General features: G+C 47.7%; 1 protein-coding gene across 7 annotated transcripts; it reads right to left on the minus strand.

Annotated features, from left to right (window-relative positions):
* Window positions 1–78: 78 nt before the first annotated feature.
* LOC125703016 (ATP-dependent RNA helicase DDX25-like) lies at window positions 79–27979 on the minus strand. Of its 7 annotated transcripts, none has more exons than XM_048966962.1 (12): window positions 26865–27979; window positions 7972–8256; window positions 7370–7417; window positions 5412–5547; window positions 5249–5341; window positions 5039–5141; window positions 4561–4675; window positions 3797–3974; window positions 3229–3466; window positions 2520–2682; window positions 1828–2016; window positions 79–780 (listed from the first exon to the last, which is right to left on the minus strand). In XM_048966962.1, the coding sequence occupies exons 2-12, from the start codon at window positions 8204–8206 to the stop codon at window positions 719–721; spliced, it is 1560 nt and encodes a 519-aa protein (XP_048822919.1). In that variant the 5' UTR covers window positions 8207–8256; window positions 26865–27979; the 3' UTR covers window positions 79–718. The 7 variants fall into 7 exon arrangements, with proteins under 7 accessions (XP_048822919.1, XP_048822918.1, XP_048822921.1 ...); XM_048966961.1 differs by lacking the exon at window positions 26865–27979 and adding an exon at window positions 11550–11666; XM_048966964.1 differs by lacking the exon at window positions 26865–27979 and having other exon boundaries at window positions 5412–5581; window positions 7929–8087.

A 27979-nucleotide genomic window follows, 5' to 3' on the forward strand; every position in this document is an offset into this window, starting at 1 on the left:
GGTGCTGACCTGAGAAAATTACTGGAGTAACTGAATGCTTTTGATGTTGTATGCTGAACACCCTCTAAAACAAAGGGATCATTTAGCACCAAACTCTTTTATTTAAATGGAAAAAAAGAAACTAGGAAAAAAAATAGCATTTTCCCCTCGTGTTTATAATCTTTAATAAACTGTTTTTTGGTTCCCCAGAGTTTCCACACTCCTTGAAATTAACACATTCCAGAACAGTGCTTCCACTCTTCAGGACTACTTTCTGCACAAATCTTAGACACCAAGATGGCTGAACTGGGACTTGTCTGCTTTAAACTTATTTCCTTCAGAGAAAAAAACAACAACAACAACCAACAAAACAAGGAATTGTACCCTCAGCCAACAAACAGTGCCCCAGAACCACAAACCACCACCTCAAAACAAGGAACAGAGCTCAGAACAGGGCAGCAGTATCCCAAACAGAGCAACAGTGCCCAAAACAGGCAAACACTGCCCGAAAATCAAGGAGCATTTCCACAAAACACCAAGATTCCTTCCCCCAAAACACCAAAGAAACCAATCAGAATAATTTTTTTAGGCTGAGGGTTTTTTCCCGTACTCTCCTTCTAAAATGTCTCAACAAACCAAGCACCTCCAGGAACTCAGAAAACTGGGAGATTTTCTCCTGGATTTCCCATACACTTTAAACCAAAACGTGAGTTCTTTGAAGCTAAGCCATGTTTTTTGCTCAGTTTTCCAGCTCCTCAAGCTTGTCCATGCAATCTGGGTCCAGCCTCTTGATCTTAGTCTCTGTAAAAAGGAAAAAAATGTCAGTGCAAGAAGGAAAAATGTCCCGGGCAATGGCAAGGTGCCGCTGCTTTGGGGCTGCTAAAAAAAAGTAAGATTTGTACAGAGGGTTTAAGTGAAAAGCATCAGTTTGGGTTGGGGTGAGATGTGATCTGGGCTCCCACATCAATTTTCATCACTCACTAGGAATTAAGGCACAATTTTCGAAAGACTTTTTGTCCCCAAAACAACAAACATTTATACAATGTTTTAATCTAAAAAATGGAAGATTTGGAAGATGTTCTATCCTAAAAGCAAACAACATTTGGAAGATGTTTTATCCTTGTAAGACAGTCCTGTCCCTTCAATCTCAACATGAATATTGACTGTAGAGAATGAAGAAATAAGATCAGATAATTGAGGTTACTCCACCACTTGGGTTTTTCATCTTGCAAACTACATGCTGGTCTCTTTGCCACATTAAGTCTCATCTTTGGGAAACAAAGAGAAAAGGGGAAAAAAGAGAAAGAAAACTGAGAGAAACAAACAAACATCGAGACAACTACAAGGAACAAAGCTCATTCATTGTTGTTATTTAGGAAATCACAGGGACCACTCCAGGGGGCTCACCCTGCATTTTATAACTGGGAAAAGCGTGAGAAAAACACAGCTGTGGTGGGAAGGGTAAGGGAACTGAATCACAGAATAGAATTGTTAGAAACCTGTAACAGAATATGGATGAGGAGGCAGCAGGAAGAAACACAGAGAAGAGAGGCCAAAGAAAGCAGAAAATGGGACTGCAAAATGGGGCAGATCAGCGTGCTCAGCCCTGCTTCTAATCCTTGTAGTCTGTCTTCTAATTTTGTATCATTATATCTTATTAAATTATATATTCTTATTAAATCATTTCTCAGCTCTGTCTCTGCAAAGTCCCACTCCCTGTTTGCTTTTTTTAACCAAAAACGAAATTCCAGCTACTGCAGAAGAAGTGAGAAGTGGACGACCAAGTGGTGAGCTTGTAGTCCTTGGCTGCACTGGAGGAACAGAGGAACAAGGGAACACTGCACTCACGGAAATGCTCCTCGATGCAGCGCACGAGGTGCGTGCTGTGGCTGTCCACCATATTGAAGGCAATGCCCCTCTTCCCGAAGCGCCCTGTGCGCCCGATGCGGTGCAAGTAGGTCTCAAAATCTGGTTGCTTCTGACGGTTGACGGGAAGGCTGAAGTTCACCACAATCGTGACTTGGGCCACATCAATCCCTGAGTGGCAGAGGATTCTCAGAAACAGCTTTTTATCACCCTAAAAGCCATCTCCCAACCCCTTCTGAAGGCTACTTCTTAATTGCTGTGCACATTGGATGAGATCACTGCTTCACCTGCGTTTCTGATCACTTTTTCTCTCAAATTCCCATTCTAATCCCTCTTTCCTTGCCTTTCTGACCAATTTTTCCTTGCATTTCTGATCATTGTTTTCTTTTTGTGATCATTTCTGTAATAAACTTGCATTTATCATCCCTTTTGCCTTCGAGTCCCCATCGTGGTCAATTTTTCCTAATTCACAGAATCATACTGAGAAAAGCCTCAGCTTTCATGATAAAGTTCTGCCTGTCACTGCATGGTTGGAAACTTGAAGCATGAAACCTAAGTGCTTAAAACTGTTCAAAGCGAGGGGATTTCCACACAACAGGGCTCAGAGCAAAGGAATTTTCATAGGGGAAGCAAGCAGATTTTCACCCTTCAGTGTGTCTGTTTTTGGGACTGACCTCTCGCACAGACATTGGTGGTGATGAGAACCTTCTCCTTGCCATCACGAAACCTCTGGATGACATCAGCTCTCTGCACGATGGACAGCTCTGCTGTCAGCATGGCCACTTGGTGCCCATCCTGAATCATCTTCACCGAGAGCCAGTCTGCACTCCGGCGGGTCTGCGTACGTGAGAAAAAGCTGAGCTTCCCAGCAGCTCTGCATCTGCTGCTCTCAATCAGCGACCCTTCAACTTCCCCAAATCCTTACTACCACTCATCTAGCTTAATGCCAATACATCACTTTACCAAATCCTTGCTTGCTCAGTGCCAGTCCTTCACATTCCCAATGCCTGTGCTCCTTTCCATTGAGCCCCTGGTGCTTTGGAATAGACAGAGCCTCGAAATAAGGCAACAACAAGCAGAAAGTTGGGACACAAAGGAGCAAAAATGAAGCAGCAGGGCAAGAAGTTGGATCACAAAGTGTCTTTGCTAGACACAAAGTATAAATGTTAAAGAAACAGAGCATGGTTTCCATGCAATGCCCACCAAGGCATTGGTGGTCTCAACTATTAGGCACTGTTACCACACTGACTTTTGAATGCTGTGTGCTTTCCATCCTTCCCCTGCATTCATTGTGGCAATCTATGGAGCAGCACTGAGGTCACTCTTGGGTTGAACATGCCAGACAGAATACTAGTTACTCACTAGTTTGCAGATGAGAGGTACCTGGCAGAAGATCATGGCCTGGCCAATGGTGATGCTGCCATAGAGGTTGCAGAGGGCCTCATACTTCTGCTCCCAGTTCTTGCAGACAAAATAGTACTGCCTAATGTTGGTCAGAGTGAGCTCCTCCTGTCGCAGCTTGATGATGATGGGCCTGGAGACAATTTGCAGGGCAAATTTCCAGAGATTTTCCTTGAAGGTGGCGGAGAAAAGCAGCATCTGGCAGTTCTTGGGGAGAGCCCTGGGGCAGGAGAAGAACTCGTCAGACTTAGCAGCTTGTTAGCACTAAGGATTCATTAAAAAGAGGAACTACATAGCACAGTGGACTCAAGAGCACTGATAGTTTGTTAGCCCATGGAATTCAATAGCACTGGGACTCATTTACTCTAGGACTTTGTACATTAGCACTTTTTGGTGAAAATTTTACAATTTAACAATGAATGTGAATCTTATGGAAAAGCACAAACAAACCAGCACATTTTAGAGAAAGCAAGCCCTTTGTGAAAGATCTTACCTTCCTCCTCCCTCCTTTTGCATCTTCCCATGCCAAAAGCAGATTTCCATGACTCACCTCTGGATGCGGATGCTCTGGGAGGAGAATCCCTGCGTGTCAATCATGATGTCAGCCTCATCCAGCACAAACATGCAGATCCTCCGCATGTTGAGCAGTCTCCGCTTGAAGCACCAGTCCAGCATGGTGCCTGGCGTGCCAATGACAATCTGCTCCTCCAGCACGGTGCCTGGGGACACTGCCAGAGGGGTTGCAAAAGAAGGGAAGGAGAGGGGCAAAGGGTGCCAAAAAAAGGAAAAAGATACAGGCAAAAAATGGGAGACGGGTGAGGGGTGGGCAAAAAAAATGGGAAGGACATGGGAATGGAAACAAGAAGAGGGATGGACAAGGAACAAGCAAGGAACAGTAAAGAAAGGGACAAGGAAGAAGGAAGGAACGGACAAGGCATGGGCAAAACGATGTGCAAAGGGGTTTCCAGCGGGAAACTCCACAAATTATGTGCTTCTGTCAGTTTGATGTGTTTCATGTCAGTTTGTCCCTCACTTTCTCAGTTCCAAAGGGAAGCTCTATTGCAGGCAGCAACTTTTAAGCTTAGTGCTTGCCTGCAGCTTTTTGAGGTTAGATACCAGCAAAATGGGTGTCTGTGTCAAAAAGAAGACAGTAGTCATCAGGGTGGCTCCTTATCAGCAGCACACATGAATGCAGGCTCCTTCAGCAAGCTCTGCAAGCTTCAGCAAGCCCTGGCACTTCAAGGCTTATGAGGCATTCCTATATTCACTTAGGGATTGCTAACTGCTGTAATCACTCATCAGGGCTGGACTAACCTCTGTTGCCCTGCACAGCATAGGTGACCCTGATGTCATTGCAGAACCGCCCCATCTTCTCTGCCACATGGCCAATCTGCAGGGCCAGCTCATAAGTGGGAGCCAGACAAAGGCACTGGGAGGGGGGGGAGAGGTATTAGGCAACGGGCAGGCATCAAAAAGCATCAAAAAGCATTGAAAAGTACGAATGACTAGCAACTAGCAACCAGGAAGCTGCAGATTATAATGAGCATCAATTTGGATGTTTAATATTAGAGACTTCAAAAAACTATAACCAGGATGCTTGAGATTACAGTGAGCAGTAACCAGGATGCTTGAGTTTACGATGAGCAGCAATGACGATACTTGAGATTATAATCAACAGCAATGACAAAACGGACACAAACCCAGAGCTCTGCCTGCAACACCCCAAAGCCACACACAACAGCAGCAGACCCAGATCTCTGCCCCTCCCAGCGGCCATGCCCCTGCTGCACACCTGCGGGTACCTCTCAGTGCCTCTCACTCTGCTCAGCATGGCCAGGACAAACGCTGCTGTTTTGCCCGTCCCAGACTGGCTCTGCGCAATCAGATTTTGGGGTCTGCAAGGGAAACGTTAGCAGTAAAAGTCTGGGGTCTGTGCGCGGGCACCTGACTCGGAGCAGCTGGGCTGGGCTGGTTCATCCCTTCCTGCGGGGTCAGGACTCACGGATGCGCCATCAGGATGGGCAGAGCATTAGCCTGGATCTTCGATGGCCTGTTGAAGCCCATGGTGTACACGCCCTGCAGAAGCTCCTTTTTCCTGCGAAAAAGCACAACCAGGGCGTTCTATAGGAAGTGGGGTATGCGAGGCCAGGTGCTGGGGGACTCACAGGTGCAGCTCCTCGAAGGTTCTGATGGAGAAGAGCGGAGAGGAGGGGTCCTGCTGCAGCACCTCCACGTGGTGGCTGTTCTCTACCAGCGAGGTGTGGAGCAGCTTGTTAAGCAGTGAACTCTCAGCCAGGTCCTCTGCAAAGTGGGGACAAACGTGCGTAGCAGAAAACTATGAAATTGTGGAAAAAATGGATAAATTTGTGAGAAGAATATGTAAAGCGGTGAATCCATGAAGAAAGGGACTAATCAGATGGGAAAAAAAGAAGCATGAAAAAAACTGATGATAAAATTTGAAAAAAAAAAAAAAAAAAAAAAAAAAAAGGTTCATTCATGATAAAATTGTGGGGAAAAAAGAGAAAAGGAAAAAACTCATGAAGAAATTGTGGAAGAAAAAAACGGGATTCAGTAAAAAAAAGCCAAAACCAACTAAAAGCAAGACATATCCGTGACAATTCCTTAGGTAGAGCGCCATGAATTTGTAAAATAAAAGAATAACATGAAAAAATAATGACTTCTTGCAAAATTTCTGAAGAGAATGCAACAAATTCATGTAAAAAAGTGATGAATCCATGAAAAAACAAATGGAATTGTGAAAAATGTTTGGAATGTTTGGAAAAAAATAATGAAAAACCTAATGAAAATATTGTGTACAAAGAGAAAAAATTGGTGAGCAGCAAGATCTCATTCACGTCTTCTAAACAGGGAGAACAGAGCATGAATTAGTGTAAAAGAAGCAATATATTTGGAAAGAAGTGAAAAAATGTGAAAAAGGTGAAAAATGAAAAACATAATAAATTCATGAAAAAGGTTGTGAAAAAAGAAATAAACAGGTGAAAAAAAAAATAAATGTGAGGGGAAAATACATGGATCCGTAGGAAAAGGTGAAGAATTTGTGAAAAAGTGAAAAAAATCGTGGAAAAAAAGTAAAAAATGTAGAAAAAGACTGAAAAAAGGTAAAGTTCAATTAATTTGTATGAAAAAAAGACGTAAATTTGTGAAAAGAAAGTGAAATAGGACTCAATGAATGTGTGAAAAAATGATGCATTCTTTAAAAAATGAATAGTATCAAAAACTGGTCACACATTTGTGAATGAATTGGGTGAATTCATGATGAAATCTTGAAAAAAAAAGTTAAAAAATCAGGAAGAAATTGGGGAGAAAAAATGGAATGAATTCATGAAAAGCCAACATAGTGATCTGATGTGATACAGTGATATGAAATATGAACGACTAATAATGATAGAATGAAAAAATGTTAAATTCATGAAAAAAGTGAAAATGAACTTTTGCAAATTCTGTTTAAATGTATTTGTTTGGAAAATCTGAAATTTGACAAAACCGTGAAAGAAAAAAGATCAATTCTAAAAACAATTGTGAAAACAATGAATTTGACAGATTTGTGAAAAAAAAAATGAATTCACAGAACAAAAGGGATAAGCTTGGGAAAATATGTGAGAAAAAGCAAGAAATTTGTTTTTCAAAGTCTTGAAAAATGTCCCTGATCTGTGAAAAAGTAGTGGGACCAACGAATTCATTTAAAAAGCAAAAAAATGTTAAAACAGAAATTATTAATTCAAGAAATGAGAAATATTTGGGAAAAATACGTGGAAAAAAATCAATGAAGTCGTGAAAGAATTGTAAAATAAATTCTTGAAAACAGTGACGAATTTCTGAAAGCTGTGAGGAAAAAGAACGAATCCGAAAACAATCGGCAGAAAGTATTTGGGGGGGGGGGGAAGTGATGAAACTGAAGAAAGGCAACGGAGTCGTAAAAATGAAAAGGTGTGAAGCGATTAATTAACGGACAGAGGAGGCACAGCCGCCCGCACAGCAGCCGCCCGCCGCCCGCCCGGCCCCTCGCAGCGCGGCGCCCCCCCCCCCCCACTCCGAGGCGCGGTGCGCTCGCCGGGCCGCGCCTCCCCAACGCCCCCAAAGCCGGACCCGGCGCCGCGCGCACCTCTCTCCTCTTCCTCGCTCTCCTCATCTTCGCCGGTGCGGAGGGGCTCTGCGGAAGGGAACCGAAGGGGAGCGCTCGGCACGGCCCCGGCCGGGTGTCCGGCCCCGGCCCCGTAGCCCCGCGCGCTGCCCTCACCCCGACAGTGCCCGGGGAGCTCCCTCCGCGGGCACGGGGAGACGGACCCGTCCTGGCGCCGAGAAGCGAAGCCGTCCCGGCCGAGCGGCTTGGAGCTCGAGTAGCCGCCCGGGGACGGGCTGCGCCCCGGCGCCCTCGGCCGCTGCGGCCCTCGACCGCCTGAGGCCGCCGCCGCCGCCATGGAGCCGCCGTTCGACGGAGAAAATGGCGGCGGTGCGGCGGTCCCGGGAGGGGAACGGCGGCGGGACGGGGTGTGAGGGGTCAGGGACGTGACAAGGGACCGCAGCACGGAGAGCGAGGGAACGTGGAGACAAGGATACGGACGGAACCCCGCCGCGGGCTACGAGGGGTCACGGGGACGAGGGTAGGAACGAGGACTCCGTCCTGGGGCGTGAAGGGACGTGAGACAGGGAGAGGGACGCACCGTCGGCAGGGATGGCGTTTGGGCAGGGATGGGGCCTCAGTACCCTTCTCTGTCCCCACCCAGGTTACTGGGGGTGGAGCCGCTGCTGTCACCGTTGCAGGAGGGCAGCCTCTCAGCACCGCAGAGAGGCCACAGAGCATACGCTCTGAGGCCAGAAGTCCCCCAAAATGCTGGAAAAATGCCTTTGGAAATCTTCCCATCATCCAGGTCTGTGCTTCCAGATCAATCCAGCAGGCATGGATCTCATGTTTGTGCTCACTGTTGTCAACTAAACACATCAAGACATCTTTCTCATCATCTCTTTCCAGGCTCAAGTTTAAGTTATGGACTGTAAAAACAAAAAACAAACAAGTGTAAGAGTTCTGTAAAAATGTCATGTAGAAGAAATCTCCTCATGCAGTGTCCCTTTGGTGTCCAGGCACTGCCTCAGAATCCTACAACCCTAGAAGCTTAGAACCTTACAGTCCTAAAAATGTAAAAACTCGAATCCTAGAAACCTGGTATTAGGAAATCCTAGAATCTTAGAATCCTAATGTCTTAGAATTCTGGAATCATTTAGGTTGCAAAAAACCTCAAAGCTCATCAGCCCAACAAAGGAGATGCAATGACAGTCCCTCCAACTGCTACCCAGCAACACAAGCCCAGGGCCCAGCAGGGTGATGTGCCACAAAAAGTGGATGTTATGTCATGGATACAAGTGATGTGCCACAGATAGGGTTTAGTAGTAGAGTTAGTAGTGCTGGATTATTGGTTGGATGTACTGAATACACTACCCCTCCTAGACCCCATTTAAGCTCTGACCACCAGTGGGGAAGGATCTCTTTCTGGAGATCCCTCCTTTTTCGAATTTTCCACTGTGAGCCTAGATCCTCGGATATGAGTAAACATTTTTTCTTCGATTGTCTCTTTTCCACCATGATAATCTTTTTTCCACAACGATAATCCTAACCGCGCTATTCTTCCAACTGTACATTTGTTGACTGTACAAACGTATAGATCAGAGGCAGGAAACTCTTCCACCTGACTGCTCCCTGGACAATTCTCAAAGCAAATATTCAAGTGATCTTTTCACAAATGGCCCATCTCTTATGTAAATATCCACTCAAGCTGTGAGCAGATACATATTCTGTCAGATGTAACACTTAAAATTGGCATATCGTGTTTCCTTGAAGAATCATCAAGTCATTTACAGTTTTAAGTTATTTATCAGTGTTTCATTACTCCTCTCTCTTCGTCTGAAGATAAAATAAGACTCACTTTATTTGAAACTATGACAGGAGGCTTTCTTGTTCTCATAATGGGAACAAAACCAGTAGGACATCTTTGTTCTGCTGAAAGTTAGGCACATAGTCCAATGACTTCAAAACTTAATAACCTTTTCACTCTCAGCCTTTGATTCCCAGTCTGTGTATCCTAGTGACAGACAGAGGCATCACTATTTCCACTGCAGGTATGCGATACAGACTTCTGGATAGAACATGGTGATTTCTGACTGTCAGCTATTAAAAAAGAGAACATGTGACATATCTCCTGATGAGACTTTTGGAATCTCATCCCACCCATATGATTCACGATTCTGTGGTTTTATGATTCAGTGGTTCTGTGGTTCTATGATTCCATGACCGCAGGAATCTGAGATTTTATTATTCTAAAAGTTGTGGTACACTTCTGTTCTTCTGTCTTACAGTTTTCTTTCAGCTTTGTGGGGGGCTGCCAGGAGATTCTGTCAGCAGCATGGAGCAGGGACAGCACAGGGACAGGGGAGGGAAGGGGACAGGAGAGGGACAGGCAGAGACGGGCAAGATAGGGAAAAGTCTAGGGTAGGGACAGGGCAAGTGATAGGTACAGGAGCAGGAGATGGGCAAGAAAGGGAAAGGAGAGGGGCAGGGGCAGTGACAGGATAAAGAAAAGGGTGAGGATGGGTGTGGAGGTAGTGGTAGGGTAGGGACAGGGACAGGACCAGAACATGGGCAAGGAGATGGAGGATCAGGGACAGGACAGGAACAGGGATGGGTAAACAGGGAATGGGGGCACAGCAGGGCCTGGTCAGGGCTACATCAGAGGCAGGAAGGGACTTGAAAGAGGCAGGACTGGAGACAGGCACTGCTGGGACTGCTGACACTTCTGTGGTGGTGAGTATGAAGGGATGCCTGCTGTACTTCCAGTGGTGAGAAGTAGAAGATTGTGGGGATTTCTCACTTTTTATTTATTTTCTCCAAATAGCTTATTAATTGCTATGACTAGTGACTGTGGTTAATGCTCTGATTGATTGGGTAATGGCAGCTCCATTAGTAGACTGCAGGTTTGCAGGGGAATTTTCCACCAAGGAGGGATCTCCAGACAGAGATCCTTCTCCTGTGGCAGTCAGCCCTGAAATGGGGCCTAAGGGAGGTGCAGCCAGGCTCCAGCCCTTCCTGTTGCACAGCTGAATTGCCTTCACCTGTGCTCCCATGGCTGACCTGGTCCTTTCCACAGGTGCTCAACCAGTGGTTCAGGCTGGGACTCAACAGTTCCCATGCAGAGTCCTTCACAAGTCGCAGTGCAGGAATCTGCTAGGATGTGGTTCTTTAGGGTCTGCTAGGGGCAACCATGGTCTTCTTTACAGCTTGCAGGAGCAGCTCTGCTCTGACACTTGGAGCACTTTCTTCCTCTACTTCATCACTGACCGTGGTGTCTGCAGTATTCTTTCTTTCACATTTTTCCTCCTCCTCTCTCACAGCTGCTGCACTGCATCAGAAATAACTTTGATTTACAACTCCAGACTTGGCAAGGGCAAACAGTGGCCTTGACAGGAAAATGAGTGCTATATTTTCAGTTCTGAAATAACCAGCTAACATCCCTATGTTTAAAACTGGCTGCAGGAGCTGACAGCACTGAGGGTGCTCCACGTGGAGCCTGGATATTGTAAGCTGGAGCTAGCAGTGCAAGTGCTGAAATACAGGAAGAGCCATTTAAAGAAAAATCTCCTGAATTCTGCCATCCTTGCTAATTCCCACAGCTAAACCTCATGCCAAACAGCATCTTGAAACTGAACATTTTTTGTTCATTAATGTTTCACTTTTTCTTTCTATCCTGAAATATAATATCAGTAGTGGACATGCCAAAGAAGTTGCCCAATACATTCCAGCTGGACATAAACGCTCACTTGTGTGGTAAAGCAGTGCCTAGAAACCTGCAACGACTGCTCCTTATCCATGTTCACTGGATTTTTTTCCTGGTAAATGGAGTCTGAGTATTTTTACCTATAATGGCACCGAGTGTTGAACACTCACCTTTAATTTAGCATCAAAGATGGTTTTTCTGCTTCTATAAATGACCATTCACTCAAAAAATACAGCTGTTTCTCAAGCACAACTGCCTAACTCTATGGTTAAGTGCTGATCTCTGACACCTTGGGACCTTCTTTCCCGAGGCCAACCCAATTTAATTCACAAAAACTTACGTTAGGAGAAAAATAAATTAAAACAGTTTTGGTAAAACAGAGGCTTTTAGCAACCTCCTTTCAGTAGTCAAGAAGTAGCAAGGAAAACACCAATCCCCATTTTTTAATTGATGCTTATACCAAAATGCCTCCAGTATGTACAATCCCAAACAGAATCCTCTGGGGAAGTTCAGTCCCACCTGAGCTTGGCCAGCACATTCACCCCAAACACACACAATGGCTGCATTCATGAGGCCTTCCACAAACAGTTGGAAGCAGCGTCACGATCCCAGGCGCTGGTGCTTATGGGGGACTTCAATCATCCAGATATTTGCTGGAAAAGCAATGTGGCCAGGCATGCGCGGTCCAGACGGTTCCTGCAATGTGTTGAAGACAACTTCCTGATGCAGGTGGTGGAGGAATCGATGAGGAGAGGGGTACTGCTGGACCTTATTCTCACTAATAGAGAAGGGCTTGTCAGGGAAGTAAAGGTCGGGGGCAGCTTGGGTTGTAGTGACCACAAGATGGTGGAGTTCAAGATCCTGAGTGGAAGAAGTAAAGCAAAAAGTAGGATTGCTATCCTGGACTTTAGGAGAGCCAACTTCGATCTCTTTCGGGGCCTACTTGGAGCTGTCTCATGGGCTAGGGTGTTGGAAGGCAAGGGGGCCTGTGAGAGCTGGTCAGCATTTAAGCAGCTCTTCTTCCAAGCTCAGGATCGGTGTGTCCCTGTGAGGAAGAAATCGGGAAAGGGTGGCAGGAGACCTGTGTGGATGAGCAAGGAGCTTGTGTGCAAACTCAAAGGAAAGAAGAAGGCCCATGAAATGTGGAAAAAGGGTCTGACTACTTGGGAAGAATACAGGAATGTTGTCAGGGTCTGCAGGGATGCGACAAGGAAGGCTAAAGCCCGCCTGGAATTAAATCTGGCAAAGGGGATAAAGGATAATAAAAAAGGTTTTTTCAAGTACATTAACAGTTGTCATGGTTCTATGTTTTTTGTTTTTGTTTTTGGGTTTCAGTATTCCACATCAAAACATCATGTAGTGTACGGGGCATTAAAGTGTCACTGCCCAATCCCAGCTACCTATCCCTGTACATTACAGAAGTCACGGGATCTGGCCCTTCTGGGTGGGGGGGGCGCTCTCTTGCTGCCTGGCAGTGGGTGCTGGAGGGTGCTTTCCTAGCCGTTCCAAGCTTTCCAGGTTTGAATCGGTCCCGGGAACTCTCTCTCTCATCTTGTCTGATTTATTAATCTCAATTGCAATTAAATTGTATCTATTGTGTTATCTTGTATTCCAATATTATAGTAAAATAAGTTTTCCTCCATAGATTGTTGCTGCTGTTCTTTTCCTCCCTTCCTTCCTTCCCATTTTTGTGGGACTGGGGTGGGGAGGGGGGAGGGCAGAGGCCTGTCGCCCCTGTCACGGACATAGATTGATCTGGTCAAATCCGTGACAGATTTTTGGCGCCCAACGTGGGGCTCGACTGCTTTTTAACTTTTTGAACGAATCTCTTTTTTTTCTCTGCTCTTAGAGAGCTTCGTTAGGGAGCATTATCAGTAGTTCAGGTTTCTGTGCTGGAAAACCTGACCTTGAAAGATTAGGCGTACTGCCAGTGTTCTGGGATATTTGTAAACTTTGAGCACTACTTAGTCTGAGTAGTGCCTTTTTTCTTTTTTTTTTCCCTCCTCTTGTTAGTTTCAATTCATTAACCCTTTTTTAGCAAGCACCAGCGATGAACCCACTCGTTATCGTGGGGGTGCTGGGTAAAGGATTTAAAGCAATGGTGTTAGTCACAACCTACTGGCCAATAATCCATCTCACACTTGTGTGTTTTGGAATTGCATCCGTATATAACTATCTAAGGGCACTGATGGAGACACCTATGTTTTACCTATTTGCAATGTGGTATGATTTGAACTTTGACATCTACATTCCAGAAGGAATGGCTAATTTCACAAACAACTACATCCCAGAAGGAATGGCTAATTTCACAAACAACTACATCCCAAATGGAATAGCTAATTTTACAAACAACACGATGTTCAGACCAGTCTCCGGGTTTTCTTCTCGGTTTGTCAAACGTTTTTTGAATCCTGAATTAATAGTCATGTTGGTGTGCGTGTCATCAATTCTCCTGAATGTATTCTTTATTTGTAATAAGGGGAAGGAGTCTTCTCCAAAACTAGAGAATGATGACTGGCAGGGGATATGGAGAGGTTTAGGAAAGGTCTTAGAAGCATGGGGACCCGCAGTGTCATGGGATTTTACTCTTGAACACCTGTGGGATCCTGAGAAACTAAGCCAGTATTTGAGTCAGGGACTATGCGGCTTACATAAATCTAAGGAGGTACAACTTATTTGGGGTTTGGCTTGTGCTTACCGTGCTCTATATAATACCATTCGGGAGAGAGAGAGTTTCCGAGCTGAGGTTCAAGCCAAAGGGGAAAATCCCCAAGTCAAATCTAATCAATCACAGGAGACACCAGTAACAATACCGGTTGCTCCTGTGGAGGGCAAGAAATGGAAACGAGTGTCTTCGCGTCTTGAACGAAAAAGAGAAGAGGAGGAGGAGGAGGAAGATCCAGGCGAGGGGCCCTCCTCAGAACCACCACCATCGCGAAAGGCAAAAGCGAAAACTAAGAGACATGCAGAAGAGAGTGATGAAGAGGAAGTCTCTATTACTACTCGCCGGCCTCTAAAGATGACTGAAATCCAAGGTTCAAGAAAGGAGTTCACACGGCGCCTGAATGAAAGTATTGTTTCCTGGTTGGTTCGCTGTTGGGACAGTGGGGCCCATAGCTTGTCTCTGGATGGTAATGAAGCTCGCCAACTAGGTGCCATTGCCAGAGATCCAGCTATTGATAGAGGAATTAGTCGATGTTCGGATGAGGCTGCCTCCCTCTGGGAACGAGTGTTAACAGCTGTGAAGGAAAAGTATCCCTTCAAAAATAGCTTGAAGATTGCAATGAAAAAATGGGATACAGTTGAAAAGGGTATCCAGTATTTGAGGGAAATAGGCGTGGTGGAAATGTTGTATGACCCTGACTTTGTTCCTAACCACCCACAACAAAACCGCGACCCTGAAAGAGTGAGGACAACGCCTGAGATATGGCAGAAAATTGTGACAACAGCGCCGGACAAATATGCCGCTACACTAACGTCAGCGTGTGACAGATACCAGGAACAACAGAGAACACCCTTAATTTATGAATTAATTGTTACGCTCCAAAACTACGAACAATTGCTGTCTCCAATTCATTCTGCCGTTGCTGCAATATCAAGAATGACGGAGCAAGTGTCTCAACTGATTAACCGTGACAAACCTGTAGCAGTATCAGAGACGCTGGATGAAGATCAGGATAATCAAATGAGTCTAGCGAAGGAGGTGAAGGAGATGAAGGAGATAATCCGAGCCCACCTAACTAAAGACGATAAACCTTCCTTCTTACGTGCACGATCAAAAATCTCAGCTGTTAGAGGCAGATGCTCTCCGGCTCAAGTAAGGAATAATGCACCGCGAATTACCTTATGGTATTACCTACGTGACCATGGAGAAGACATGGGGAAGTGGCACGGTCAACCTACTCCTGTACTACGAGCCCGGGTGAAAGAATTACAAGGCAGATCTACCACCAGTGCAGTTGCTCCAGTTACCACAGGTAATGAATAGAGGGGCCCTGCCCTCAGTCAGGGGGGGGAAAGGGATAATAGAGTATATTGGACTGTGTGGATTCGATGGCCTGGCACATCAGAACCACTGAAATATAAGGCCCTGGTGGACACTGGTGCACAGTGCACTCTGATGCCCTCGAGTCATGAAGGGACAGAATCAATCCATATTTCTGGAGTGACCGGGGGCTCTCAAGAATTGACTGTGTTGGAGGCCGAGATAAGCCTCACTGGTAAGGACTGGCAAAAACATCCTATTGTGACGGGCCCAGGGGCTCCATGTATACTAGGTATTGATTATCTCAGAAGGGGGCATTTCAAGGATCCTAAGGGGTATCGATGGGCCTTTGGAATAGCTGCTGTGGACACAGACAACATTAAGCAGCTGTCTGTTTTGCCTGGCCTGTCAGAAGATCCATCTGTTGTGGGGCTGCTGCGAGTAAAAGAGCAACAGGTACCAATTGCTACAAAAGTGGTGCACAGGCATCAGTACCGCACCAACAGGGATTCTTTGCTCCCCATTCATAAGTTAATTCGTCAACTAGAGAGCCAGGGAGTGATCAGCAAAACTCACTCGCCTTTTAACAGCCCCATATGGCCAGTGCGTAAAGCCAGTGGAGAATGGAGGCTGACGGTGGACTACCGTGGCCTGAATGAAGTCACACCCCCACTGAGTGCTGCTGTGCCGGACATGTTAGAACTCCAGTATGAACTGGAGTCAAAAGCGGCCAAATGGTATGCCACCATTGACATTGCTAATGCCTTCTTTTCCATCCCTTTGGCCAAAGAACGTAAGCCACAGTTTGCTTTCACATGGAGGGGCATTCAGTATACCTGGAACCGTTTGCCCCAGGGGTGGAAACACAGCCCGACCATTTGCCATGGGTTGATTCAAACTGTATTGGAACAGGGCAGCGCTCCTGAGCACCTGCAGTACATTGATGACATCATTGTGTGGGGCGATACAGCACAAGAAGTCTTCACAAAAGGAGAGAGGATGATCCAAATTCTTCTGAGTGCTGGTTTTGCTATTAAGCGAAGCAAAGTGAAAGGACCTGCCCAGGAGATTCAGTTCCTAGGTATAAAGTGGCAAGATGGCCGTCGTCACATTCCGACAGACGTGATCGACAAAATCACTGCTATGTCTCCACCCACTAGCAAAAGAGAGACACAATCTTTTCTGGGTGCAGTGGGCTTTTGGAGAATGCATGTTCCAAACTACAGCCTCATTGTAAGCCCCCTTTATTATGTGACGCGAATGAGAAATGAGTTTACATGGGGCCCTGAGCAGCAGCAGGCTTTTGAACAGATTAAACAGGAGATAGCCCGTGCCGTGGCCCTAGGACCAGTACGAACGGGGCAGGGTATAAAGAACATCCTCTACACTGCTGCTGGAGAGAACGGTCCCACTTGGAGTTTGTGGCAAAGAGCCTCAGGAGAGACCCGAGGTCGACCCCTGGGATTCTGGAGTCGGGCATACAGAGGGTCTGAAGAGCACTACACTCCAACTGAGAAGGAGATCTTAGCTGCATATGAGGGGGTTCGGGCTGCTTCCGAAGTAGTCGGTACTGAAACACAGCTCCTTCTGGCACCTCGACTGCCAGTGCTGAACTGGATGTTTAAAGGAAAGGTTCCCTCCACCCATCATGCTACTGATGCCACTTGGAGTAAGTGGATTGCACTGATTACACAACGAGCACGGATGGGGAACCTCAGCCGTCCAGGAATCCTAGAAGTCATCATGGACTGGCCTGAAGGTAAAAAGTTTGGAACACCACCAGCAGAAGAAGTATCACGTGCTAAAGAAGCCCCACCATACAATGAACTACCAGAGAATGAAAAGAAATATGCCCTGTTCACAGATGGATCGTGTCGTATTGTGGGAAAGCATCGCAGATGGAAATCTGCTGTGTGGAGCCCCACACGACAAGTTGCAGAGGCCACTGAAGGGAAAGGCGAATCAAGCCAATTTGCAGAGGTAAAGGCTGTCCAACTGGCCTTAGATGTCGCTGAACGGGAGAGGTGGCCAATGCTCTATCTTTACACTGACTCATGGATGGTAGCAAATGCCTTATGGGGGTGGTTACAGCAGTGGGAGCAAAATAACTGGCAAAGAAGGGGTAAACCTATTTGGGCTGCTGAACTGTGGAAAGACATTGCTGCCCGAACAAAGACTATGGTTGTAAAGGTGCGCCATGTAGATGCTCATGTGCCCAAGAGTCGGGCTACTGAAGAACAGCAAAATAACCATCAGGTAGACCGAGCTGCCAGAATTGAGGTGGCTCAAATAGACCTGGACTGGCAGAACAAGGGTGAATTATTTCTGGCTCGGTGGGCCCATGAGACCTCAGGTCATCAAGGGAGAGATGCAACATACAAATGGGCTAGAGACCGAGGGGTGGACTTAACTATGGATGCCATTGCACAGGTTATTCATAACTGTGAAACATGTGCCATCATCAAACAAGCCAAGAGGATGAAACCTCTGTGGGAGGAAGGGCGATGGCAAAAGTACAAATATGGGGAGGCATGGCAGGTTGATTATATCACCTTGCCACGATCTCGCAATGGTAAGCATTATGTGCTTACTATGGTGGAGGCAACCACTGGGTGGCTTGAAACATATGCAGTACCCCATGCTACCGCCCGAAACACCATACTGGGTCTCGAGAAACAAGTCCTGTGGCGACATGGCACCCCAGAAAGGATTGAGTCAGATAATGGGACTCATTTCAAAAATTCTCTTGTAAATACTTGGGCCAAAGATCATGGCATCGAGTGGATTTACCATATTCCCTATCATGCACCAGCCTCTGGTAAAATTGAACGATACAATGGATTGTTAAAAACGATGCTAAAAGCACTGGGTGGCGGAACATTTAAGCACTGGGAGAAGCATTTGGCAGAAGCCACCTGGTTAGTCAATACCAGAGGATCTATTAATCGTGATGGTCCTAACCAATCCAGTTCCCTACATACCGTAGAGGGAGATAAAGTCCCTGTTGTACATGTAAAGAACATGTTAGGAAAGGCAGTTTGGGTTCTTCCAGCTTCTGGAAAGGGCAAACCTCTCCGTGGTACAGTTTTTGCCCAGGGACCAGGATCCACTTGGTGGGTAATGCAGAAGAATGGGGATGTCCAGTGTGTACCACAAGGAAACTTGATGCCGGGGGAGTGCAGTTACTAATTCTATGTATATGTATATAGCCATGTGTGCATTTTAATCATTTTTTGTTTGTTTGTATATATATATATATATTTTAAGCATGATGTAACGATGTAGAATAAGGGGTGGAATGTCATGGTTCTATGTTTTTTGTTTTTGTTTTTGGGTTTCAGTATTCCACATCAAAACATCATGTAGTGTACGGGGCATTAAAGTGTCACTGCCCAATCCCAGCTACCTATCCCTGTACATTACAGAAGTCACGGGATCTGGCCCTTCCGGGTGGGGGGGGCGCTCTCTTGCTGCCTGGCAGTGGGTGCTGGAGGGTGCTTTCCTAGCCGTTCCAAGCTTTCCAGGTTTGAATCGGTCCCGGGAACTCTCTCTCTCATCTTGTCTGATTTATTAATCTCAATTGCAATTAAATTGTATCTATTGTGTTATCTTGTATTCCAATATTATAGTAAAATAAGTTTTCCTCCATAGATTGTTGCCGCTGTTCTTTTCCTCCCTTCCTTCCTTCCCATTTTTGTGGGACTGGGGTGGGGAGGGGGGAGGGCAGAGGCCTGTCGCCCCTGTCACGGACATAGATTGATCTGGTCAAATCCGTGACAACAGTAAAAGGAAGACTAGGGAGAATGTGGCTCCCCTGCTAAGTGACGGGGGTGTTCTGGTAACGGGGGATGCTGAGAAGGCGGAGATACTGAATGCCTTCTTTGCTTCTGTCTTCAGTGAAAAAGCTCCCCCTCGGGAATCTCAGACCCTGGAGATTAGTGAGAGGATCTGGGGAATGGAAGACCCCCCTTCTGTCAGGGAAGAGGTGGTCCGGGAGCGCCTAGGCAACATCAATGTTCAGAAATCCATGGGACCCGATGGGATTCATCCACGGGTGCTGAAGGAGCTGGCAGAGGTGATTGCTGAACCGCTTTCTGTCATCTTTGAGAAGTCTTGGAAGACGGGGAAGGTGCCTGAAGACTGGAAGATAGCCAACGTCACCCCGGTCTTCAAAAAAGGCAAGAAGGAAGACCCAGGCAATTATAGGCCAGTCAGCCTCACCTCTGTCCCTGGAAAGGTGATGGAACAGCTTGTACTGGATGTCATCTCCAGACAACTGGAAGAAGAAGAGGTTATCAGGAGTAGTCAGCACGGGTTCACAAGGGGGAGGTCGTGCTTGACCAACCTGGTAGCCTTCTATGATGTTGCCTCTGGCTGGGTGGATAGGGGGAGAGCAGTGGATGTAGTCTACCTTGATTTCAGCAAGGCATTTGATACTGTCCCCCATGACGTCCTTATAACAAAGCTGAGGAAGTGTGGGATAGGTGAGTGGACAGTGAGGTGGGTTGAGAACTGGCTGACTGGCAGAGCACAGAGGGTCGTTGTTGGTGGTGCAGAGTCCGGTTGGAGGCCTGTAACTAGCGGTGTTCCTCAGAGGTCTGTGCTGGGTCCGGTCTTGTTCAACATCTTCATCAATGACCTTGATGAGGGGATAATGGCCACCCTCAGCAAGTTTGCCGATGATATGAAGTTGGGAGGATTGGCTGACACGCCTGAAGGCTGTGTTGCCATTCAGCAAGACCTGGATAGGCTGGAGAGCTGGGCAGAAAAAGACCGGATGAGGTTTAACAAAAGCAAGTGTAGAGTCTTGCATCTGGGGAGGAATAATTCCATGCACCAGTACAGGTTGGGGGATGACCTGCTGGAGGGGAGCTCTGCGGAAAGGGACCTGGGTGTCCTGGTGGACGACAGGTTGGCCATGAGCCAGCAGTGTGCCCTTGTGGCCAAAAAGGCCAATGGCTTACTGGGGTGCATTAAAAAGAGCGTGGCCAGCAGGTCAAAGGAGGTGATCCTCCCCCTCTGCTCTGCCCTGCTGAGGCCTCATCTGGAGCACTGAGTCCAGTTCTGGGCTCCCCAGGACAAAAAAGACAGGGATCTCTTGAAAAGAGTCCAGCAGAGGGCCACGAAGATGGTGAAGGGCCTGGAGCATCTCTGCTATGAGGAAAGGCTGAGTGAACTGGGTCTGTTCAGCCTTGAGAAAAGGAGACTGAGAGGGGACCTGATCCAGGTCTATAAATATCTAAGGTGTGGGGGGCAGAATGGCGAGGCCGGACTCTTTTCAGTGGTGAGTGGAGACAGGACAAGGGGAAACGGCTGGAAACTGCAGCATAGGAAGTTCTGCACCAATGTGCGAAGGAACTTCTGTACAGTGAGGTGACGGAGCACTGGAACAGGCTGCCCAGGGAGGTGGTGGAGTCTCCTTCTCTGGAGATGTTCAAGACCTGCCTGGATGCCTACCTGTGCGACCTACTGTAGGGAACCTGCTTTGGCAGGGGGGTTGGACTCGATGATCTCTGGAGGTCCCTTCCAACCCCTACAATTCTGTGATTCTGTGTGATTCTGTGATTCACACAGCAAATACCCAGGAGCAGGGTTTAATGAGAGCAGGAGAGCACAGTGATCAGGCAGCGTCTGCTCGGTGCAGCACTGACCAGATCCCTGCCCACACACAGCTGGACCCTTGCATTCAGCTCCTCATCTTTTCCACCGACCTTCATTCACTCAGTCCTCCCTCTCTCTGCTGCAGTCGTTTCCCATTATCAGCTCTCACATACTGTATTTCCACTTTCCCCTCGTTTGCTGTACCCATACTCCCATTTGGCAGTTCAGACACCATTCTGAACTGACCAGACTTCATTCCCTGGTCATCCGGACCTGAGATGGCATCACGGTGGGTTCCCTGAGCACTGCTGCCTTTGCAAGCCCTGACTGCCCACCAGGTCGCAGTGCTGCCTTCCAGCTCTCAGTGCCCTCTGTGCATTTCCCACCTCTCTGCCTCCTGATGCCATGCGAGCTGCTGCTGTCCCTCACAGCATGGCCTCTGCTCCCTTCTCACACTGCTCTGTGTCCCATCAGGCAGTGACCGTCCTTGTCCCATCCTTTCCTGCACACAAGTGGTGAGTTTTTTCCACTTCCTATGATGCAAATTAATAGAATCGCAGATTTGGATTGGAAGGGACATTAATAAACAGTTCCAAACCTCATACCATGGGCAGGGACACCTTCCACTAGTTCACGTCACTGAAGTGGCCAATAATAAGTCTATAGTTGTTTGATTTTATGACCTAAGAATGCAGACTCTGGGCAGGAAGTGTTCTGGTGCACTGTGTTCCATGAAATGCAGAATATTACACTTTTATAATTCTGCAGGGCTCAGTATTACAGATTTGTTTTTAGAAAATTACCCCCCCCAAAAAAAAAAAAAAAAAGTTCAAGAGGATTCACAGTACTTTAGTTGGGGCCTCATGAAGGCAGAGTAGAGAATGACGATCGCCTCCCTTGCCCTGTGTATGAGAACTGCTGAGTCACGGCCTGAACCTCTGATTAATCACCTGAGGCGAGCCATGAGTCAGCCAGAGGAGCACAGGTGAAGGCAATTAGAAAAAGTGGGCATTATAAGACCTGCACACAGCCCGTATAACTCCCCCATATGGCCAGTGCGAAAGTCGGATGGCACATGGAGGATGACAGTAGATTACAGAGAATTAAATAAGGTCACGCGGCCTATTCATGCGGCCGTACCCAATATTGCCTCCCTAATGGACACATTGAGTAGGGAGATAAAAACCTATCATTGTGTCCTAGATCTAGCAAATGCATTCTTCAGTATCCCAATTGCTGAGGAATCGCAAGATCAGTTTGCGTTTACGTGGGGAGGCAGGCAGTGGACCTTTCAGGTCCTGCCACAGGGGTACGTGCATTCACCAACGTATTGTCACAATCTAGTGGTGCGTGACCTGGCTGACTGGAGAAAACCTGATGATGTTAACCTATATCATTATATTGATGATCTCCTGTTGACATCCGACTCACTGGAGGCAGTAGGACAGGCAGCAGATTCATTAACTGCCTATTTACAACAAAGGGGATGGGCTATAAATCCCCAAAAGGTGCAAGGTCCAGGCCTGTCCGTAAAATTCCTGGGGGTGGTTTGGTCAGGAAAGACCAAAGTGCTACCCAGTGCTGTTATAGATAAGGTTCAGGCGTTCCCAGTCCCTACAACATCAAAGCAGCTGCAAGAGTTTCTAGGTATATTGGGTTATTGGCATTCCTTTATACCTCACCTAGCTCAGCTGCTAAGGCCACTATACAGACTCACAAAAAAGGGGCAGCTATGGGACTGGGGGAAAACCGAACAGGATGCTTTCCAACAAGCAAAACTGGCAGTTAAACAAGCTCAGGCATTGGGTATATTCGATCCTACCCTCCCAGCCGAGTTGGGCGTTCATGTTACTCAAGACGGCTTCGGTTGGGGCCTGTGGCAACGCCAGAGTTCTGTTCGGACCCCCATTGGTTTCTGGTCTCAGGTTTGGCACGGAGCAGAAGAAAGATACAGTATGATTGAAAAACAGTTATTGGCTGCCTATTTGGCATTACAGGCAGTAGAGCCAATAACTCAAACAGCTGCAGTTATAGTCAAGACCACTCTGCCAATTCAGGGGTGGGTGAAAGATCTGACCCACCTTCCTAAGACAGGGGTGGCCCAAGCACAAACAGTGGCACGATGGGTCGCCTATCTCAGCCAAAGGAGCAGTCTGTCTTCATCCCCCTTGAAAGAAGAACTCCAGAAGATCCTAGGCCCAGTTACGTATCACAGTGATGCACCAAAAGAAATACTGGTCGCTCCACCAGAGAAGAGTCCCATTCAGGAGGGAAAATATCCTATCCCTGAAGATGCCTGGTACACAGATGGGTCCAGCAAGGGCAACCTGAGCAAGTGGAGAGCAATAGCATACCATCCTTCCACCGAGACAATCTGGTTCGATGAGGGGGATGGTCAGAGCAGCCAATGGGCAGAACTGCGAGCCGTGTGGATGGTTATAACCAAGGAACCCGGTGATGGTATCCTGAACATCTGCACAGATAGTTGGGCTGTGTACCGGGGGCTCACTCTTTGGATTGCACAGTGGGCCACCCAGGAATGGACTATCCATGCCCGACCGATCTGATGCAAAGACATGTGGTTAGATATATGGAATACGGTCAAACACAGGAACTGTACATGTCTACCATGTTTCTGGTCATCAGCCCCTACAGTCACCGGGAAACGATGAAGCCGACACACTGGCCCGAGTTCGATGGATTGAGAATTCACCATCTGAGAACATCGCCCGCTGGTTACATCAGAAGCTACGGCATGCTGGACAAAAGACAATGTGGGCAGCTGCTAAAGCATGGGGACTGCCCATACAACTATCTGATCTCGTCCAGGCATGCCAAGATTGCGACGCTTGCTCCAAGATGAGACCGAGATCGTTGCCCGAAACAACAGCCCATCTTGCTAGGGGACACAATCCTCTCCAGCGATGGCAGGTTGATTACATCGGGCCCCTTCCTCGTTCCGAAGGGGCAAGATACGCCCTGACCTGTGTTGACACTGCAAGTGGGCTACTGCAGGCCTATCCAGTACCGAAAGCAAACCAGGCATATACCATCAAGGCACTCACTAAACTGATGTCTGCCTACGGGACACCTCAAGTCATCGAGAGCGGCCAAGGGACTCATTTTACTGGTGCAACGATACAGCGCTGGGCAGAAGAAAATAACATCGAATGGCGATTCCACCTGCCATATAATCCAATGGGGGAAGGCCTCATCGAACGTTATAACGGTGTTCTTAAGGCTGCCCTGAAGACAGACTCCCAGTCCTTGCAGGGGTGGACAAAAAGACTGTATGAAACCCTGCGGGACCTGAATGAGAGACCTCGAGACAGCAGACCCAGTGCCCTGAGAATGTTGCAGATGACATGGGCCACCCCGCTTAGGATCCAAATTACGGGCACTGATCATCAGGTAAGACCCCAGATTGGTAATGAAAACAATCTTCTGCTCCCCGGCCCTGAAAATTTAGAGCCAGGTACCCATAAAATAAAATGGCCCTGGAAGGTGCAGGTAGGACCCAAGTGGTGTGGCCTACTTGCACCTTGGGGGAGACTATTGGAGGTGGGAGGCTCAGTAGTCCCTCCAGTAATAGGTACATGGCCTACTGATATTGTGGTCAACACTCCGATCTTTATTGCTAAAGGGACCCCCATCATGTCCCTGTGGCAGATCAGGACACCTCCTTTGGTGCCTGATATTGTTATGCAGCCACAGATATCCGGCCAAAAGGTGTGGTACAGGCGGCCAGGACGTGCCCCAGTACAAGCGGAAGTGTTGACCCAAGACAGAAATACGGCCTGTATCTTGCCCTGGAGAGCAGACCTTCCCCTCCTGGTACCTGTAAAACATCTGTATTACTCCCCGTGAGTCTGTGAGCCTTCAGGACCACCGGAAGGAACAAAATGCCATCAAGCGTTCCAGTGTTGCTGTCAGATCACGTACAACACCCGGTGATGGTCTGCATGGGACTGATGGAACATAGAACGGACCTGCACCTCAGGACCTCATGCCTCCAGTCACATCATCGAGCACTGGCCCATAGAAGAATATGGACATCCACTGATCATCACTTGTCTTGAACTGTACCAACACACGTCGCGATAAAATTGTATAAGCGTCGCGATATACTGGATCTCTGTATTAGGGAAAGCTTACCCTTTTGTTAACCTGATCATTGGTTCATGCCGTGAAGGGGTGGAGTGTATGGGAACTGCTGAGTCACGGCCTGAACCTCTGATTAATCACCTGAGGTGAGCCATGAGTCAGCCAGAGGAGCACAGGTGAAGGCAATTCACCCGTGCTGCCGGAAGACCTATTTAAGAGCTCCTAGACGTATTTAAGAGCTGGCTACCAGAGGGGAAGGATCTCTTCTGGAGATCACCTGTCTTGATGTCTTCTGGTGAGCTCAGCCGAAGGGTAAGCTCTTCCACTTATTCTCTTTTGTGATCGTTGTTTACTTTGCCTAATTCTCTTGATTATATTGAGATTATAACATCTTGATATCTATTGATTATACAATTGTATTGTGATTATAACATCTTGATTATACACCCTGCTGCCCACCACTCTTTTGTTGCAGTCCAGAATACTGTTGGCTTTCTGGGCTACCAGCACACACTGCTGACACAGGTGAAGCTTTTTGTCTGCCAGGGAAGCCCAAGACCTTCTTGGCAGGGCTGCTGTCGAGGAGCTCTCCTGCCGTTTGGTAGTTGTGCTCTAGAATCCTGCCTTCAGGCATGAAAGCCAGGGAAGCATTGCTGGTGAAGACAGAGGCAAAGAAGCTGTGAGGTACATCAGCCCTCTCTGCTCCTGTGCTTATTAACACAACAGTAGGCCTGCACCATCCTTGTCTACTCTTTTACTTGTAAGGGAACTCTATCAGCTGGAGCCTTCACACTCCTCTGCAAGTATCAGGTCCATGTCAGGTGAAAGCAGCCAAAGCTGCCCTGACTATCACAGTCCTGACCAGCTCCCTATCGGCCAGTGTGAGACCCAGCTGAGCATCACCTGTGTTTCCCCCAGCAGCTGTGTGAAGAAGTTGGCTGAACTCGGTGGCCTGTTGTTCTGCTCGGCCAGAGAATGCCAGGGCAATTGTAGCTCCCATAGGCAGCTGCTCATTGATCTGCAGACACCTCAGATTGCTGACAAAAGACTTCTGCTTGCTCTCCTTGATCAAGCAGTTGGTAAGCAGCCTGATCAAGACCACACAACAGTTAATGATGTTATTCTATAATAGCTCAAGTAACCAAAATGAGAGAATCTTTTTCATGGTGTACTGCACGTGAGTCGTAGGCTCATTCACTTCTGGACACTTAAAGATACAGTTTGCGAAGGAATCCCTTATTTTATCTCCATCTATCACTAGCTGTATCCAATAAAGTCCTGCAAGAAGACACAAAAGCTCGGACAAGCTTGCTGATAACAGCTGCAGACATGCAGGAATGTCCATGACACAACAGCCACTGAAGTCAAGGAAGATCTAGAAAATACAGGTGATGAAGCAGAAGGGAAAGAAGGAGTCAGGGCCTTTATGCAAAGCAGAGCTGTCCCACTCTGTGGGAATGTTAGGATGCTGTAGGCAGGCTCCAAGATGCTCCCCTCTATCCTCCTTCCCAGCTTATCTCTATGCAAAGACAGACAGATGACCAGAATGACGACCAGCATAAAAGGCACAAATGCTAGAAGTAATTAAACAATTAAGAGGTTATGTTTCTGTTTATGTTGTAAAGCAGGCATCCAAAAGTTACAACCAGATGTTTGTTAAGAAAGCAATTAACCAATTAAGATATTTGTGTTTGGGTGGTAAGGATTTCTGTTTACATGGTATTTGTATGATTAGCAAAACGCCGTGAAAGAACGAGAACCTGCAGTACTCAGCCAAGGAGGAGCCAGGGGAGAAAGATCAGCGTCGGGCAGCAGGGGATAAAGATGGAACACTGTTTTCCGGGCACTCTCCTGCTTGCAGGAAGCCTACCATCACAACTGCACATGAAATCTGCTTTACCAGAGCATATATCAACGAATATACAAATGCTATACGTCTCCTCCGTGCAGGCCGCCGCCGCCTCCTCTCCCAGAGAGGTGAGTGCCGCGGGCTCGGCCGGCGCCCGGGATGGCCGGCGGGGGCCCGTGCAGGAGAGGCGCGGGGCCGGCCGGCTGGGCGGCGCTTTGCGGCCTCGTTCCTCGAGTACGGGGGAGGGGGGTCGCGGCGTTCTCGTTCCGGGGAGCGCCGGTGGGTCGGAGCTTACCGAGGGGCTGCCGGAGTCGGGCGGGCGGGGAGTCGAAGCCGGCGGAAGCGCAGGAGGGCGGGCACGGAGTCGCCTCCTCGAAACGCGGCTTGCTGCTGCTGCGCGCCTCTTAAAGCCGGTGAGCCCTCGGCGGCTTTCGAAGGAGTCCGGCGGCGTGGCGGAATTCGGCTTGCTCCAATTCCGTGGGCGCGGTCCCCGAACTTCCGGTCTTCCCTTTTTCAAGGAGCCGGGGAACGCGTACCGTTAAGCTTCCGGAGTCGTTTGGCTGCCGTACGGCTGCTGTTGCTGTCTCTGCGGCGGCGTTGTGAAATGCCGGTAGGAAGAGAGGGAGAAGCGGGGGGAAATGGCTTTGCCGCCGTGCGTCGGTAGTTGGGCGGCCGGGTGGTTCTGTGCTCTCTGGAAAACGCGTGCGGGTGGCGGTGAGCTGCCTGCTGCGGCTGGGAGGAGCGGCGTCACGCGGAAAAGTGCCGCTCTGCCGCTGCGGGGCTCAGCGAAAAGATATTCCCTCTCCTTTTGTCGTGCTCGAGGCCAGCTGCTGCGGGTTTAGTTTCATCTGTTTAGTGATGCTTACGACTGGCTGTGTAGCGCGGTCAGTGATGGAAGTAGCTGTTGGTTTTCCTGTTGTGTTGATTTTGGAGAGGAGGGTTGAGCAAGGCTGCCAGCATTTCTTTTGAAGTTTCTTTCCAGCCCCGTTTACAAGGAGGCGGGGCAGGCACGAGAGGAAGGTGACAGAAGCATGGACAGGAAGAGCTGGACTCTTAATTTATGGCATTTGTTTTCTTCTGCAACGTAAATAGGATGCAAGAGACACAGCTTATATGTAGCTGACCCCATTCTTTTCTCTTTAGTCAGAAGTGTGCTTGTGAAAAGTAACAAGTATGAAGACTTGCTTGCTTTGCTACTAACCTCAATTTTGCTTTGGTAGCCTTTGCCAGTTATTGGGAAGAAACGTTATTTTCTTAATCCTGTATCTTTTGAAAACAAAGCCCTGAGTGCAAGGAGTGAACTGGAGCTGATAGCTGTGAAGAAGCTTTAGGAAATATTGTGCACCCCTGAAAAGAAAGGTCTCCTTTATTTCCTACTCAATTACTTCAAAAGTACTGTACATCTAAAAT

Source organism: Lagopus muta, chromosome 20 (assembly GCF_023343835.1).
Source record: "Lagopus muta isolate bLagMut1 chromosome 20, bLagMut1 primary, whole genome shotgun sequence".
NCBI classification, from domain to species: Eukaryota; Metazoa; Chordata; class Aves; order Galliformes; family Phasianidae; genus Lagopus; species Lagopus muta.